Source organism: Falco cherrug, chromosome 12, assembly GCF_023634085.1.
Source record: "Falco cherrug isolate bFalChe1 chromosome 12, bFalChe1.pri, whole genome shotgun sequence".
Lineage (NCBI taxonomy): Eukaryota > Metazoa > Chordata > Aves > Falconiformes > Falconidae > Falco > Falco cherrug.
The window spans coordinates 29585852-29600109 of NC_073708.1; the positions used below are offsets into that span (position 1 = coordinate 29585852).

General features: G+C 51.5%; 2 protein-coding genes across 2 annotated transcripts in view; one reads left to right on the forward strand and one right to left on the reverse strand.

The window, feature by feature from the left end:
• The first annotated feature begins 704 nt into the window (after positions 1–704).
• PCSK9 (proprotein convertase subtilisin/kexin type 9) lies at positions 705–7121 on the forward strand. The gene is made up of 12 exons (XM_055724370.1): positions 705–1463; positions 1541–1729; positions 1875–1998; positions 2204–2337; positions 3450–3588; positions 3692–3888; positions 4031–4214; positions 4514–4684; positions 4918–5066; positions 5153–5318; positions 5570–5751; positions 6015–7121. Exons 1-12 carry the CDS (start codon positions 1302–1304, stop codon positions 6180–6182), a joined length of 1965 nt encoding a protein of 654 aa, XP_055580345.1. The 5' UTR covers positions 705–1301; the 3' UTR covers positions 6183–7121.
• A 1861-nt stretch (positions 7122–8982) lies between these two features.
• Positions 8983–14258, reverse strand: part of USP24 (ubiquitin specific peptidase 24) — a 65872-nt gene continuing 60596 nt past the window's right edge. Inside the window, exons 64-68 of the mRNA XM_055724369.1 lie at positions 13941–14019; positions 13278–13353; positions 12073–12159; positions 11619–11729; positions 8983–11449 (exon numbers count right to left, since the gene is read on the reverse strand). Coding sequence (XP_055580344.1) covers positions 11387–11449; positions 11619–11729; positions 12073–12159; positions 13278–13353; positions 13941–14019 — 416 coding nt within the window. The 3' untranslated portion in view covers positions 8983–11386. The remainder of the gene's footprint in view (positions 11450–11618; positions 11730–12072; positions 12160–13277; positions 13354–13940; positions 14020–14258) is intronic.

Sequence of the window (14258 nt, forward strand, 5' to 3'; positions counted from 1 at the left end):
ACTGAGCTGCCCTGAGGGTGCCCTGAAGCACCAGTTACTAGTGGCAGGGCAGGACATGGCGGTGCCTGGCTAAGCTGAGCCAAAAATCAGTAGCCAGCCTGGTCCCTGCGAGGGGCCTGCTGGGCACCAGCCCTGGTGACATCGGCTCACCACGGCAGAGTGGGTGGCACATGGGGTCCGGTGTCACCCTAGTTACCCAAACCAGGGCGCATGCACCCACTTGAGGTCTCATTAAAAATAACATGTGCGCATCTATATAAGCCATACACATCTGTATAAGACATATACATCCCTATGAACTATACATATCATTGTAAGACATACAGATCTGTATAAGGCACATACATCCATGTAAGTCATACACATCCGTATAAGACATACACATCCCCATCAAACATATAAGCTCTGAGGAGCTTATAAAGAGCCAGCAAAAAAAATTAAAATCCCTATTTCCCCCAAAAGCAGAGAGCAGGGCAGGGGCTTGCCGAAGGTCACCGGGGCCGTTGGCAGCACAGGTGCCCGGCGGTGCAGGAGGTGGGAAGCAGCAGTGGGAGCCACGGGAAGGCACCCACCGTTTCCCAGAAACATAATATTTGCGACATGTGACGACTCTGTAAAAAATGCCTGAAGAGGATTAGAGGCTCTCATGGCACTCTGTCTGCGAAGCGAGCCAGTCCGGGGCGCAGAGGGGCTCTCAGCCCTTTCTGGAAATAGTCCTTGAGCGTCGGCGTTTTGCCCGCCAGGGCCCGCAGCGGTGCGCGGGGCTGGAGCGGCGGGAGGGCGGTGCGGGTCCGGCTGCAGCCCCCGCGCCCTGCCCGCCCCCTCCGCGGGTAACGGGGCCGGCGGGGCCGGCGGTGGCGTGATCCCGCCCAGCGCACCGGGCACGGCCGAGACCGAGCCGCCCTGCGCGCCGCTCCGCCGGTGCGCTCCGCTCCTGCGCCGGTGCGCTCGGGTCCTCCGCCGGTGCGCTCCGCTCCTGGACTCGGCTGCGCCGGTGCGCTCCGCTCCTCCGCGGGTGCCCCTCGGATCCTCTGCCGGTGCGCTCGGAACCCTCCGCGGGTGCGCTCGGGTCCTCCGCGGGTGCCGTTGGGTCCTGCGCTCGGCTCCGCGGGGGCGCTCCGCTCCTCCGTCGGTGCGCTTCGGGTACCCTGCGGGTGCGCTCCGCTCCCCCGCGGGTGCCCTTGGGTCCTGCACTCGGCTCCGCGGGTGCGCTGCGGCTCCTCCGCGGGTGCGCTTGGCTCCTCGGCTCGGCTCGGTGCGTTTGAGGGGGCTCGGCAGCTGCGAGCATCCCCGCGGCGGGCATGGCCCCGCGGGCGCTGGCGCTGGTGCTGGTGCTGGTGCTGGCACGGGGGGCAGCGGAGCTGGTGGAGGAGCTGGTGCTGGCCCTGGGGGCGGCCGAGGAGGGGGCAGCCGCCGTCGGGGCTGCTCCGTCGGGACCCGCTGCCTTCCATTGCGCCGCCAAGGTGAGGAACATGGGGTGGCTGGGGTGGCCACAGGCGTGTGTCCCCCAAATCCAAACCTGCCGCTCACATCCCCACAGGCATCGTGGCGGCTGCCTGGGCGCTACGTGGTGATGCTGCGGGCAGGCAGCGGCGAGGCTGAGGTGCGAGGCACGGCACAGCAGCTGCAGGCCCGGGCAGCGTGGCGGGGATACCTGACCAAGCTGCTGCATGTCTTCCACCTCCTGCCCGCCTTCCTGGTGAAGATGAGCAGCGACATCCTGGACATGGTGTGTGGGACGGAGAACAGGTCCCAGGGTGGCAGGCCAGGGTGGGGGGCAGCAGCAGGGTGGCACTGGTGGGGGGTAGCAGCCGCAGCCTCGGGGGGAACGGGAGCTTTGCCGCTATGCCAGGCACCATGTCTCCTCCTGGCAGGCGCTGAAGCTGCCGCACGTGGAGTACATTGAGGAGGATGCCTATGTTTTCGCCCAGAGCATCCCCTGGAACCTGCGCAGGATCATGCCACCACAGCCCAGCTCAGGCACCTACAACCCTCCCAGTAAGCCCTGGGTCATAGGGGGAGGACCACACGGGTGTGGGGAAGGGCCAGTGACCCCATCCCCTCTCCTGATCTTGAGGGGATGGGGAAATCTCCCTGTCCTGTGGTGCTGCGGGTCTGGAGCTGCAGTTTGGGAGCATCCCAGGTGGCCTAGGTTGACCATGATGGTGGTGGCCTTCCCGCCCTTTGTCTGTGTCCCTGGCAGATAAAGGTGACCTGGTGCAGATCTACCTGCTGGACACCAGTGTGCAGAGCACCCACCGGGAGATTGAGGGCAGGGTGTTTGTGACCGACTTTGGGAGCATCCCTGAGGAGGACAGCACCCACTTCCACAAGCAGGTGAGCCCCGAGTGGCACATGCTGCAGCCTAGCATGAGCATCCCTCTGCACCCACCAAACCCTGGTCAGGCTCGTGGGGCTTCCAAGGACAAGAGGGATGTAGAGGAATTCTAGAGGAATGAAGGCAGGTTAATTAACATTGATAATATACAGCTGTGGGCTTGCTTCAGGGGCAGTGGGTTGGCTGATGTGGATAATATGCAGCTGTGGCTGGTTCCTGCTAAGTAGGTAAATAGCTCTAAGGGGTATGGACGAGGAGGAGTGGAAGAAGTAGAGGGGAGAGAGTGCCCTGGATGTAGGAGAGACAAGGAGAGGCCCTGGGAGAAGCAGGGAGAAGGGGGCCTGGATGAGGAGAGGCCAGCTGGAAGAGGAGCCCAGAGAAGGAAGACTCTGGAGGCAGCAGAGGCAAGAAGCAAGGTGGACTGGCCTGAAGAAGATAAAGAAATGGCACAGACAGTAGATAAACCTTTGAAACCTTGTGGGGTGGGGTTGGTGGCTGTGCTGGGGCAAGGCGGGGGAGCTACTTACTGAAGTTAACCTGGTATGGGATGGTAAAGGCCTTGTTGCAGCTGGCTGGTTTGGATAGTGCTGTGACAGAGGGACACTTGGCTTGTGGTGAAACAGTAGGCAGGACATGCAGCAGCAGGAGCTGTGGTCCTGGGAGATGTTGGGACCCTCAGTGTGGTCTGTTTGGAGCAGTGGCTGAATGGGGCAGGGCTCCTGTCTGGGGGGCATAGGTGTGTGTTAAGCTCTTTTTGCAAGAGGGAACCCAGGTCCACACCGCACAGGCTGGGACAGCCGCCTGTGCCTGGCGGTGGGTGCTAGTGCTGCCTTGCATGGCTTTATCGCTGCTTGCACGGAGGAGCCCAGAGCTAGCACAGCCCTAGGAAGGGCTGCCTGTATCCACTGTCCTTTCTGCCAGTTTCTCCTTCTGCACAGGAAGGTTTTTTTAATCTTCCTGCCACCTGAAGATGTTTTTAAGGATCTGTTCTACAGTGGGATTTAGCTGGTGCAAAGCACAAGGGGTGGGATGGGGTGGGGAGGATGCTGTGGGGTTGCAAACCCACTTTGATGCAATGGGCTGGTGGGTACAACTGTGGTGCCTGTGCCAGGTCAAGTGTGACAGCCACGGGACACACGTGGCTGGGGTGCTGAGTGGGCGTGATGCTGGCGTGGCCACGGGTGCCAAGGTCCGTAGCCTCCGTGTGCTGAACTGCCAGGGGAAGGGCACCATCAGCGGGACCCTCACCGGTGAGTTGCCCCAGACCCCAGAGAGGAGCACGCTCTCTGCTGGAGCCCCCTGCTTTGTCCCCCTCCTGTGATAGTTTCCTGTCTCTCATCTTGTCCCTCCCAGGCCTGGAGTTTATCAAGGCAACGCTGGAGGCTCAGCCCTACGTGCCGCTGGTCGTGCTGCTGCCCTTCGCTGGCACCTACAGCCGCGTGCTAAACGCCGGCTGCCGGCGGATGGCACGGATGGGGGTGGTGGTGGTCACGGCTGCCGGTAACTACAAGGACGATGCCTGCCTGTACTCGCCAGCATCTGAGCCAGAGGTATGGCCTGTGGGGGTTCCCTGAGGTGTAGGGACATGCTGCCAGCTCCCCAGGGTCATCCGCTCCAGTGCCACATCAGCTCAGCGGGCTGGGGCTGTGCATCCCACCCTGCCCATGGCCCCCTCCATCACTGCCCTGGCAGGTCATCACAGTCGGTGCCACCAACAGCGAGGACCAGCCGGCCTCCTTCGGTACCCTAGGCACCAACTTTGGCCACTGTGTGGACCTGTTTGCCCCGGGAGATGACATCATCGGTGCCTCCAGCGACTGCAGCACGTGCTTCACTGCGCAGAGCGGGACATCACAGGCAGCTGCACATGTGGCAGGCGAGCTGGGCTCTGGGGTGGCAGGCAGGGCTGGCCCTCCACTTGCTGCTGCTGGGCACGTGTCCCTGTGGGCACAGGGCATCAGGGCTGCCTGTGCTGGGGACATCTGTGTGCCATGGTCTTGGCACGTTTGGCTCATTTGGGTGCTGCAGCCTGTACAGAGCTCCCACATCCCACGTGTACAGATCATGGGCTGCAGTGATGTCTTTTCCTCTCTCCTGAGTTGTGTTGCTCAGGGGAGTTGTGTGGGTGGCTGCATTGCCCCTGGTTCTCACCGTGCCCCTCCGGGCTCTCAGCAGGCATTGCCTCCATGCTGCTCAGCGCCGAGCCCCAGCTGAGCCTCGCCGAGCTCCGGCAGCGCCTCCTGCACTTTGCCACCAAGAACGTCATGGACATGGCGTGGTTCCCTGAGGAGCAGTGGCTTCAGACCCCCAACAGCGTGGCTGGGCTGCCTGTCTGGCTGGGCACAGGTAAAAGCCTTGGCTGCCTGCTGGTACCTGGCACAGCTCTGCCCTTACCAGGGAAAGAAGTGCCTGGGTGAAAGCACGGCACGCTGGCAGGCATGTCCCTCCCCGAGCTGTGCCTGGGACAGCCCAGCCCGGGCACCATTGCCAGCCCTCGTTGGCAGCCTGGTCTGTGCCATGGGTGCCTGGTACTGCTGTGGGTGCCCACCCCGCCACTGATGCCACCTGCCCCATTGCAGATGAGCAGCTGTACTGCCGCTCGGTGTGGTCGGCACGCTCAGGGCTCACCTGGCATGCCACGGCCATGGCCCGCTGTGCCGGTGCCGAGGAGATGCTCGGCTGCTCCAGCTTCTCCCACAGTGGCAGGCGGCTGGGGGAGCACATGGAGGTGAGCAGAGCATATGAAGACAGAACTACTGCCTCTGAGGCGTGCCCCTGAGCACCCCTGGTGATGCTGTGCCACCCTGGCTGCAGGAGAAGGACGGGCAGAAGCAGTGCGTGGCCCACAATGCTTTCCGGGGCCAGGGTGTCTACGCCATTGCCAGGTGCTGCACATGGCCCAGGGCTGAGTGCCGGATCCATGCCAGCTCCCCGGCTGCTGGGGGGGCCGGCTGCTCCCTGCAGGACCACGTGCTGACCGGTAATGCCCGACGTGGCAGGTTACAGACCCTTGAGCCAACAGCCTGATGGTCAGGGGTGTTTCTTCCAGTAAAACTGTGACTGGGGGGTAAAAGGGTGGGTGTGAGTGCTGGGGTGATGGGGAGGGGGACATGTGCTGTGTGCATGGAGGCAGGGAAGTCTCAGGGCTTGGCAGGGACATCCCTCAGTGCCTGTGTACACTGGGATGCTGCTGCAGCCACTCCACACTGACAGCCACTCTCCCCTGGGCAGGGTGCAGCTTCCACTCGCCCGCTGTGGTGCTGGGTGACGGTGGCAGGCCCATCACGGGGCTGGGGAGTGGGCCCAGTCACTGCGCCAGCAGGACGGAGGTGATGGCGCATGCCTTGTGCTGCCCCGCTGCCAGCCTCGAGTGCCGGCTGAAGGAGCACACATCCCTGGGCCCTACAGAGAAGGTAGGGATGGTGCATGCTCCTCCACCATGGTGTGTCATCACCTCTGCTCGTCCCTCTGCCACCCTGATGGGTGTTGGGTTGGCTTCAGCATCTTACTGTGGCTGCCCCAGCCTTCACTGGTGCCCCCAGTTGCCCACCTGTAATGGGATACCCTCCCCCAGCTGGGGTCCCATGGCTCAGTGTGACACTGGCTACACCGTCCTGAGCCCCAGGGACCGTCAGGGATGGGCTGACCCATGCAGGATGACATCTTCTGCCATTAGGTGACGGTGTCCTGTGATGATGGCTGGACGCTGACGGGCTGTAATGCCCATTCCCAGAGCCCCGGCACCATGGGAGCCTACGCCGTGGATGATACCTGTGTGGCAGCCAGTGTCCGTGGCAGCAGCACGGCTGTGGTCATTGCCATTTGCTGCCGGAGCCGGCAGTAGGGATGGGCTGAGCTGGAGACATGGCTGCCCTGGCCCGGGGTGCTCAGGGGATGGGCGCTTTGCTGCACTGCTGCATCCCCAGCTCGGCACTTTCCCAGGTCTGAGCTGCTGCTCCCGGCATGGGCCACACGCTGACACGTGGCTGCCGATGACCTGTGTGCTTGGGCTGCCTTGATGGTGGGGTATGGGCTCATCCCCCTCTTGCACGCAGCAGGGCTGAGACCCAGGGCAGCTCTGCAGGAGCTCCCCGAGCAGCCCCCGTGCTGCCAGAGCCCTGCCCCGTCGCAGGACTCATCCCTTCCTCACCCTGTACCACGTTTTTCTATGAAAACCCCTGACTATATGAGCTGTCTCGAGGCTGTTTGTGTTGTGACCCAGCATATAATAAAACCACTTCTTTAAAAAAAGAACAAAAAAACCCCCTAAAAAAACCCTGTGGTGAGGATTGCTCCTTTCTTGCTTGTTTAGTTGCTCATTAGATGTCAGCTAATGCTGTTTAGCACCTGGAAAATCATAGTTTAGCCATTTTTTGGCAGTTTCATAATTGCCTACTCATGTACCTAGGAGGCTCCCTTACTTTTTAGTCAAGTGTAAGGGCTGTAGTTTAAACAGTCTGCTTGTTTAATTAGATTTTAATCTGCATTGCTACAGTCAGCTACTGCTTTGTTAAGTGGGTTTTTGGGTTTGTTTTTTTTTGGTTTGTTCTTAAGTCAAAGTTAATGATCTGCTGGTGTTATGTGTTTCTTTAACGGTTTCCCTTTCAGGTCTCCCCACAACACATAGAACTAGCTGTAATTCCTTTTAAAAAAGGAAGAAGAAGAAAAAGCTTTTATAGTATCTTAGTTTTTACATTTGTACCGTAAATATTTATTTTGAATTTTATCAATAAACATTTTATAAATGTCTCTTTAAAATAAAATTCATAGACCGGTGCTTGGTGGATACGATGTATGTACATGTCCACAGTGAACCAGTCTGGAAGGGGGAGCTGGCACCTGCCCTGCAGGGATGCTGCTTTCCCCCAGCTGAGCTCTGCGTTGTTAGTGAGGCAGCCACAGGCCACCACCTCGGGCTCGGGTCTCTGCCTGGGGTACCAGGTGGCCCTGGATGACTGCTGGCATGCTCAGAGGTCAGCACCGACAGCTGGCCTGAGCTCTGTCACCGGCACAGAGACCAGGGGCTGAGTCTTGTTGTCCCATACACAGGCAAGAACAGAAGTTTGTTTTTAAAACAGTGGTGTAGGACAAGAGCTTCCAGTTATGGAAACAAACAGTGCCCAGCTTTGGGCAACGTGCCCTTGTGCTTTCTGTTGCTAGTGTCACTGGGCTTCAGCCAGTAAGCACTGGAGCCCTAGGAAGATGAAGCACAGATGCTTAAAGAGAGATGCAAAGCAGCAGCGAAAGGCTGAGAAGCACCAGAAGCCATCAGAGCTGGGTCTCCTTTTTTTTCCTGGTGATTAGCAGCCTCCTGGTACTACAATATGTAATTTGTGTGGCGTTACCTGAGGAGAGATGAAAAAAATAAAGCTTGATACCACAAGCACCAGGCTAACCTGTCACACTTGGGCTGATCTTGGTTATGTGTTTCATCCTGTCAAAAAGCTCCTTACAGGTCTGTTACTCCAGCTTTCATTGGCAAGAAAAGACAAGAGACCCAGCAGAAAGCACCACTTTCAAAGGTTTAAACTACTTCTAACTTATTAGCTAACAATAGCAAAAGCTCAATCCTAATCTAAATATGTAATTACATAAAATTATGGGCTGTAATTATATACATGTTATCAGCTATGATCTGGATTTTGCACAGAGAGGCAGAAGAGAAAAAGGGATGTTAGCTTAAAGAGCTGAACAGCTTTGACATAGCTGGTAATTTTTCAGCAGACTTACTGGGCTGTAACTTCTCAAAACAGGCACCAGCTATTTCACCTCTGCTGACTTCCCTGCGAGAGGGGAAGGTCCCTGCCCCCCCGCCGGCTCCCAGCAGAAGGTGTGAGCACGTTCCATGCACAATAAGCCAGATATAGCTTTCATGGCTTAGCTGAAGCATGCATAAGCCTGGTGGAAGGAAACAATATTAAAAGATTAGCCCTCGCTTAGTATCTTACACAGGGGTAGGCAGAAAAGCCCCTCTCGTTTGGGAGAAAGCGGCATCGATCCCAGGTATGCTGCAAGCAGTCCCATCAGCATTGCAACATCCCGTCTGTGCTCCCAGGACTGGCACTGCCGGAGGAGAGCACAGGCTGGGTCATGCTTGAAATGCGGAAGTCTTTGTCCTTATCGTGGAGGACAAAGGCACCCACGTCAGGAAGGAAGAGCGGGGCCAGCAGCCCTGTCTGCAGCTCCTAGTTCTGCTTATGAAGGCAGCAGGCAGGTGAGGAGGGGAATACCAGCACCGTGGCACTGCTGCATGTCCAGCCTTCTGCATCTTGCACCAACCGAAAAAGCAGTATTTATCCAAGTCCAGATCACCTGCAAATCTTGCTGACACACAGAAGTCGGTCTAATCCATGACTGCAAGCGTATCCAGGGTATATCATTCTGCTAAGAAGGTGAGGCAAAGAAACTGCACACAGATACAGATCTGACAGTGCACCAGAAGGTGCCATGGCATAAGGATATACAGTGGTGCAGCTCCAGGGGCCGTTCAGCTGCTTTGATTTACTCTGGACAGGAGCCAAAATGGCAATCAGGGCAACCTCTCTGAGCTTATCAGCTGCAGGACTGGCCTAAGAAGTTTCAAGATAAGAGGATCAACAAGACAACAGCGTAGCCACGTATGCGCAGTCTAAAGATTACACTAGTTTTCTGTGAAAGGAATAACTTTATTCCATTGACCAGGAATCCCGAGACTGTTCATCAAGACTGCCCATTTTTCCAGTGCCAAATGTCTATGTATTAATCGGACAATATCTCCCCGAATGCTCACAGGCAGGCTGCGGCTGCTCCTCACTGAACATTTTGTAAGCTGTATAAAAACATTTTCATCCAAAAAGATTGGCAGTAAAAATTACAACATAGAAATGCATCACAATTTACACAAAAACTAGTTTTGTTGAACTCTATTTTCCAAAAAATAATCTTCAGCAGGTTCAAATGACAGCAGCTGGAAACAAAAATAATTGACCAAGTATCATCTTATTGCAAATTATAACCATTGACTTTGTACAAGCGTGAGCAGAATCATGAAAAAGCTTGTATTGGTTTCAAGTATACAGTGGTGATGAGCCATCCTGATGCAATTTTCTTATCAATGCTTCTCTGGGCCTCCGGTAATCGAGGACATTGTTTCCATAGGAAATAACAGGAACCTGAAGTGACAAGTGGTGCCAACCCATAGGAACATTACCAGCTTCTTCCGTCACCATCACCGCTGTGTACTGACTTCTTGTGATGATTTATGACCCATTAACAAAGTATTAGGGATGGGGGAAGGAAGAAGGGGTATCTGTAAGAAGCGATTTAGTCAAAATTAATTTAAAACATCACATTTAAAATGTCCCAGCACATTATCAGAAACATTTATAAAATGCTAACTCTGCCATGTGTCTATGAAGACATCGTTTGGAAAAGCAAGTGAGAGATTCACTACAATGCCACCCTTACTTCTTTGCACACGCAATTTATGACAACGGCTCTCTTAACCTGCAATAAGTTACAAAGCTGTACAGCTGAAATCAGATCGGATGTCTACTTCCAACAGTGAAATGACTGGTTAATTTCAATATTAGTGCACAACAGTGAAAAGCTGTCTGCTGCTTCTTGTTTCCGCAACAGTATGTAAAAAGAAAAAAAAAAAAGGCACTTTTTGGCTGGTTGTGCCTTTAACTTGGCAAATTTATCTATTCTGGAGGTACCCAGGCACTCCTTAAAGATGTCCCCCATTTCTGTGCATGTTTGTTTATATAATTTTTTTAAAGTAAGGCAGAATCCATAAATAAAGGCAAAAAGCAGTGCAGAAAATGTGACAAACGCAAAATGTACAGAAGATGAAGAGTCAGTTGGCACAAAGAAGCTTGTATCCAGAGCCAGAAATCACTGAACTGCACTTGACGTGGAAAACAAAACTGTGCTCAAATCATCCCAACTGGTTTCTAGTTGTTTATGAGCAAATCAAAAGAGCTGTGATATTTTAAATGTTGCCTGGTCAAGTGAAAATACAAACAAAGCCAAATCATTCTTTCCCTGTGTTAAAATTGCTATAAAATCTGCACAACAGTGTCCCCAACTCAGTCAAGGAATTATTCATCATATACAACCAATACCAACTTTCTCAGTAATTTCAAAGCACAAGCAAGTGATTGCAGATCACATGATTGAGACTACATTTTATTCAATATGTCTCCAAAGGTTAAAAAAAATTTAATGAGTAAAACTGCAACAGAATTTCATCGTAAAGTGCTTTTTTCTTTTAAACTACTCATTAACTTTTTTTTTTAAATTCACCAACATCCTTTATTAACAAACGCTAGAGAACAAAGCTTTTCTTTTATTGCCCTTCCCAATTGTCTGTGGCTTTCAGAAGGGTACCAGAAAAGACTACCCATTCCAGAGCTCCTTGACCAAACCATTCTGTAAGGAATCACTCTCTTTACAGAGCAATCTTGCTGATCCTTCTCATAAAGAGCTTTACAAAATAACAGGGAGACATATTAAATACAGAAGTCCTTATGTAAACCCATTCTTTAACTAATATTTTACAATGAAATGTAAGTCATCACACATCTTTACAGAAATTTGAATATTTCTATTCAATATTATCAGAAAGATTAAAAATTTGCCCTCCATACATAAGGACAGTCTGTTTTTGTTTTCTTTTCCTGTATAAAAACCAACAGAATTTTTTTGCAGCATCACAGAAAAGCAACAGTTTTACATTCACTCATTTAATGTTCACATAAAAATTCAACCACTAGCGTTTGTGTATTTGATAAAATCTTCTTGTCAAACTGTTTTCGGGTGTCTGGACTGTCATAAGCTACTGCAGGTGAAGATGCAGTTTTCTAGAGCATGTATTGATCTGAAGCCTTCGTGGTTAAAAATGCTTTTAGCTCTCAGGGGAACAACCTCCTCCAGCATTGCCTCTGATCCTGTAAAGCCACTCCTCTTCCAGACTCTTCTAATGGTATAAGCAACGGGACTCCAGTTTCAGTAGGTACCAGGCATTAAATATTTGAGTTGATCTGTTCTTGTGTTCATAGGTATCCTCTACGGGTCAACATCATCAAGGTCACTTTTAGGCTCACCGATCATCATAGGAGACTCTGAGCCCTTCCAATATACACAAGGGATTGGGAGAGAAAGATAAGGCACATTACTTCAGTGGAGGCGCACAACTACCATGTCCACATGCAGTGACCATTCTGACCCGAGCCCCAGGAACACGTTGTCTAACAGAGCAACGCAACAGAAGATAACCATGCCCTAATTTTATTGTTACCTGTTGCAGATGTCTCTCTCCGTTCTCGTTGGCTGGACTACTTTCTGACCCGTTACTGCTTCCAGACTGATCTTTCTCATTCAGCAAGGCTGTGGCATAGGCCAGCGTGTCCTGAGTTGGAAACAGTCCAAGAGAGTGTCAGGGGCCACAGCAATACCTTTATTTATTTTTATTTTTTATATATATGTATTTATTATTTTTTTTAAAGGTGATTCTGAAACAATATAACTGCTGTAGTGAGATAGCTGAGTCACCACAGATAGCTGTGAGCTATTGACTAATGTCATGCAAGGGTTAGTTATTTCGGGAACAACCACAGCGTCTAGGCTTCTCAAGGAAGAACGGTCTTAAATGGACTGGAATATGCTAAAGTTGCCAAAACTAAAGATGCTACCTGAAAAGCAGAAAAGGAAATGAAGCAAGTTTAACGTTGTCTCCCAAGGCTGACACATACCTGTGCTGAAATAGTGCGCTGGAATGTTTTTGCAGTTGATGTTTCATTGGATACGTTACTCTGTGGAGCCCAGTAATGTTCGGACATCTGCGTAAACAGCCAAGAAAGCCACAAAATTGCTGTATGAGTTTTACATCTGTAAAGCCTTGTCCATTTCTGATGGTAGGTGAACTAACAAGTCTGGAACACACTCCCTGCATCCTCTGCCAATGAGGCAGAGATCCGGGGTACAGAGAAGCATGCACTTTTAATGCTGCCAAAACAGAGAGGCTATTGCCCTCAGTTGAAAACCAGCAACCAGCTCCATTTACCTGGTATGTGTGTGCACACATGTATGTGTGCAAGTTACTGGATGCCAGCTGAAGAGCGGTGGAGCCAGGGTTTACATGAGCCAGTAGAAAGGAAAAATGGGTACAGCAGGACTATCCAGACCTGTCAGTTTGCTGTGTTTCAAGAGAAGAGTGGCAACAAGTTGTGCCAGCTGCACTGCAAGCGTCCCACTAATTCTGCTTCCAGCATTCAGCACAGTACTAGTTTACGCATCTGACATCTGCCTGGCAGCAGCTGTCAGGAAAGAAAGGCAGCCTGGAGCTGGCATACTATCGTGTTGTACGTGCAGTGCTGTGAGACCAAGCATGGCCCTGCTCGACTGGAGGCAAAGCTGGGCCAATTCTGCAGAGCTTTAAGTTTTCCAAGTGTCCTTGGGTTTTTAATAAAGATGTGTTGTCCAACCTATGTTAAGTTTAGAGGGAAGAACAAAAACAACACGTGGGAGGAAAAAGCTGTTATCTGTCAACAGCTATGTTTTATGCAAAGCTGCAACGATTCTGTAAGGAATCCACTCATTTACACATTCTCTCGCATCAACACACAGGCAAAGGAAAAACTGCTTTTTTAAAAAAGTGAAACCTTCCAACACAAAATACAGTGGCACTGAAAGCTTCCCATATGGCAAGGAATAATCACTACGATCATTCACACTTGGTTTTACTCACTGTACACACAATCTATGCCTGAAACACGTGGGGCTACTGAAGTTCTTGCATGCATCAGATTTAGCTGCATCCAAACTGTCCTTGTCAAAAATGAAGTAGCTTGTATTTTGTGTTTAGAGTCATCTCAGAGAGCCATATAGAGGACAGAGACTTCATAATTCTCACTGTAAACAAGTGGTAGTTTCTCCACGAAGTCACAACCAGATTTACCTTTTTCTGTAGCCACTGCACAGCCCAACTCCAGTGGTGGGAATTCTCCTTGAAATAATCTTTCGCAGTAGGGCACCTCAGAAATTGAAATGATAATCATTAGTCACAAACAAGGCATTCTGGCAAACAAAAAAAATAATCCAAGGTGTCTTCTCTGTGCTGCTGCCCTCTGCAAGCACTGTTATCACTGCAAACACTGACTAGAACTGTACAGCCCTGCTATTAATTCAATTAGCAAGAGCAGTAATACCTAGTAAAGTTTACACAAAGCAGTCTACCACACAGATTCACGTATTTCAGAACTATGCTTTAATCGGGACATACATCAAGTTCTAAACAAAGAGAATGTAGGAATTACAATATTTCACAAATCTGGGACAGTTTCTGTAAGTTTATCTCTGTCTTAATGCCAGGCTCCTGCTCTACAGAATGTAGCTTTATATAGAGCAATTATCAGTTGTTAAGCGAGAAATCTGTCTTGGGTACTAATCAGTAAAGATTTCACTTCATACTGACCCATGTACTTTGAAGATCTTTGAGCACCACTTGTATCACAGTAACAAAAGATAAAGCTGACCAAAAGTTGAAAGAATAGCAGCCTAAAGAGTCACAGAGGGGCCTAAGGTAGGGATGGGGTTACACTCTGAAACCCATATCACTCACTTCTGAGCCAAGGTAACAAGGAACTTGACACACTGGTAACAACGGCTGCTGTCCACATGGTTGCTGTGGTGCATCAAGGCTGCAGGAGAAACACGTGGGAGCAAAAAACATAATTCAGATTTCTGCGTACCAGCCAGTTTGAAAACATAAAGATGAAGCCAAAATTTCCAGTTAGGTGGTAGAAGTTATTTCTACAGATGTTAAACGCATGAGTATTTGTGTTAATCACAGTGCTGTACTGCTTGCTGGCAGTTTTGAGTACTTCCACAACTCTATTGGATTAAAAATAGATCAAAGTGAAAAGGCAGTAATTCTTTC